The sequence below is a fragment of the Poecilia latipinna genome, unplaced genomic scaffold (assembly GCF_001443285.1).
Source record: "Poecilia latipinna isolate Pla-1442-1.1 unplaced genomic scaffold, P_latipinna-1.0 Scaffold7447, whole genome shotgun sequence".
NCBI lineage: Eukaryota > Metazoa > Chordata > Actinopteri > Cyprinodontiformes > Poeciliidae > Poecilia > Poecilia latipinna.
Genome location: NW_015120063.1, coordinates 1 through 1867, shown reverse-complemented (window position 1 = coordinate 1867; position 1867 = coordinate 1). Strand labels below are relative to the sequence as shown.

The window sequence follows — 1867 nt, the reverse complement described above, 5'->3', positions numbered from 1 at the left end:
GTACGCTCTGAGGGCCCAGTACGCTCTGAGGGCCCAGTACGCTCTGAGGGCCCAGTACGCTCTGAGGGCCCAGTACGCTCTGAGGGCCCGGTACGCTCTGAGGGCCCAGTAAGCTCTGAGGGCCCGGTACGCTCTGAGGGCCCAGTAAGCTCTGAGGGCCCAGTAAGCTCACTGTGTGGAACATCTTCAGTGACCTCAGAAATAAACTTAGTTTTTATTAGTGAATAAGCAAACTTAAAAAAACTATTATAGTTCTGGTGGCCGGCGGTTCCTGAACGCACCGCAGACAGCGCAGTCAGCCAGACTCCTGCGTGTCTGGCAGCAGAGCATCATTTGGGTTTGGCCCAATGCAGCTGGATTTGGACTGTAGTTTATTTTTCGCTACCAGTGATGTCTACATTGTGCAGGTCTATGTTCAGGTGAATTATTGGTCATTTGGAGCAGCTTATTGCTTCAGTGTTAAAACGTTTCGCATCGCTGGCGTTTATCTTTGTTCATCCAAAGAACCAGAATCCGTCAAGCAGCGTTGCTAATGATGACCAATAATGATTATGAAATATTTTACATCCATTGCTCAGATTAAAATGCTATTGAATATGCAGAGAATGAGTGAAAATTGTGGTTTTGTGAAGGTGAATGCTTGTGGTTTCTCCTTGCAGTGAGAGCTCTGGTGGAAACAACCCGGAGCAGACGGAGACAGAGAAGGTAGGCCAGACTGCCAGGCTCTCTGAGGGTCAGCGTGTTCTGCCATCTCACGCCTCACATTTCGGTTTGAATGGAACCGATACCAAGTGACGCTTTGTGACTTCCCTGCAGCCCTCTGCTCAGGACAGCACAGCGGATGAAGACAATAACAGAACTCTGTTCAGGCAGTTCTCTGACAAGGTGAGGCACTTTTCACTAGAACAGCATCACTCTGCAGCCACCGCCAGACCCTCCTACATTTCTGTTCCTACAGTACGAGGAAGTGGACGCTGAGCAGCTGCAGAGCCTCCTCAACGGCAAAATCCTGAGAGGTTTGGACTGAGCCTCCATCGCAGGGTCACAGGGTCACCTGCATCACTCTCACTCCTTGCTCTGTTTTCATCCAGGTGACCTGAAGTCTGGCGGCTTCAGCACCGACGCCTGCCGCAGCATGGTTGCCCTCATGGACGTATCCTCCACCCAAACTCCCCACAACAAAGGGGGTAAAGTCTGACCTTTAACCCCTGCCTCTGAATGAACGTACCTTAACGAACTGATCAGACATCCATCACTGGGAAGCTGAACAGTGAGGAATTTGTCAGTTTGTGGAGGAAGATTGTTACGTACAAGGTGAGAGCAGTGAAGGTCGTTGAGTTTTTACCACACAACACACTGCTGCTTTTCAGCCGATGCTCACTAAAGAACATCCAGTTAAGTTTAATGGCTGAAGAAGGACGTTTCTGATTATTTATTATGAGGTTACAGAGACAAACTAGAGCTTCATGGATCATAATCACTAACAGCCACAGGCCAGTGGACCGACTGCTTTATGCTGCAAAATAACAGAACCTAAAGACTGAGCTGCCAAACTCTGGTTGCAGACTGAAATTTACCGAGTCATAATCAGATCATGAAACATTCAGATCATCATCAACGGGACACAACACCAAACACATGGACACTTTAGACAAATGTGACAGCACAGATGTTAAACATCGACTTATCTGCTGCCTTTATGAACACAAATCATACAGAAGTCAAGTAATACCTGAGAATTAAAAATAAAATGTCTAAATATAAAATACATGACCTCTCCTTTGCTAGTGATAACAGGTGAAATACTGTGTGGTGTGAATGAGAGGAACGCTGACAGCAGATCATGAAGATATGAAATAATCTCTCC

At 47.1% G+C, this 1867-nt stretch overlaps 1 protein-coding gene across 1 annotated transcript; it reads left to right on the top strand.

The window, feature by feature from the left end:
* Positions 1-6: 6 nt before the first annotated feature.
* Positions 7-1629, top strand: LOC106944227 (calpain small subunit 1-like). The gene is made up of 5 exons (XM_015027438.1): positions 7-705; positions 817-885; positions 959-1016; positions 1092-1153; positions 1246-1629. The coding sequence occupies exons 1-5, from the start codon at positions 637-639 to the stop codon at positions 1426-1428; spliced, it is 441 nt and encodes a 146-aa protein (XP_014882924.1). The 5' UTR covers positions 7-636; the 3' UTR covers positions 1429-1629.
* Positions 1630-1867: the final 238 nt, after the last annotated feature.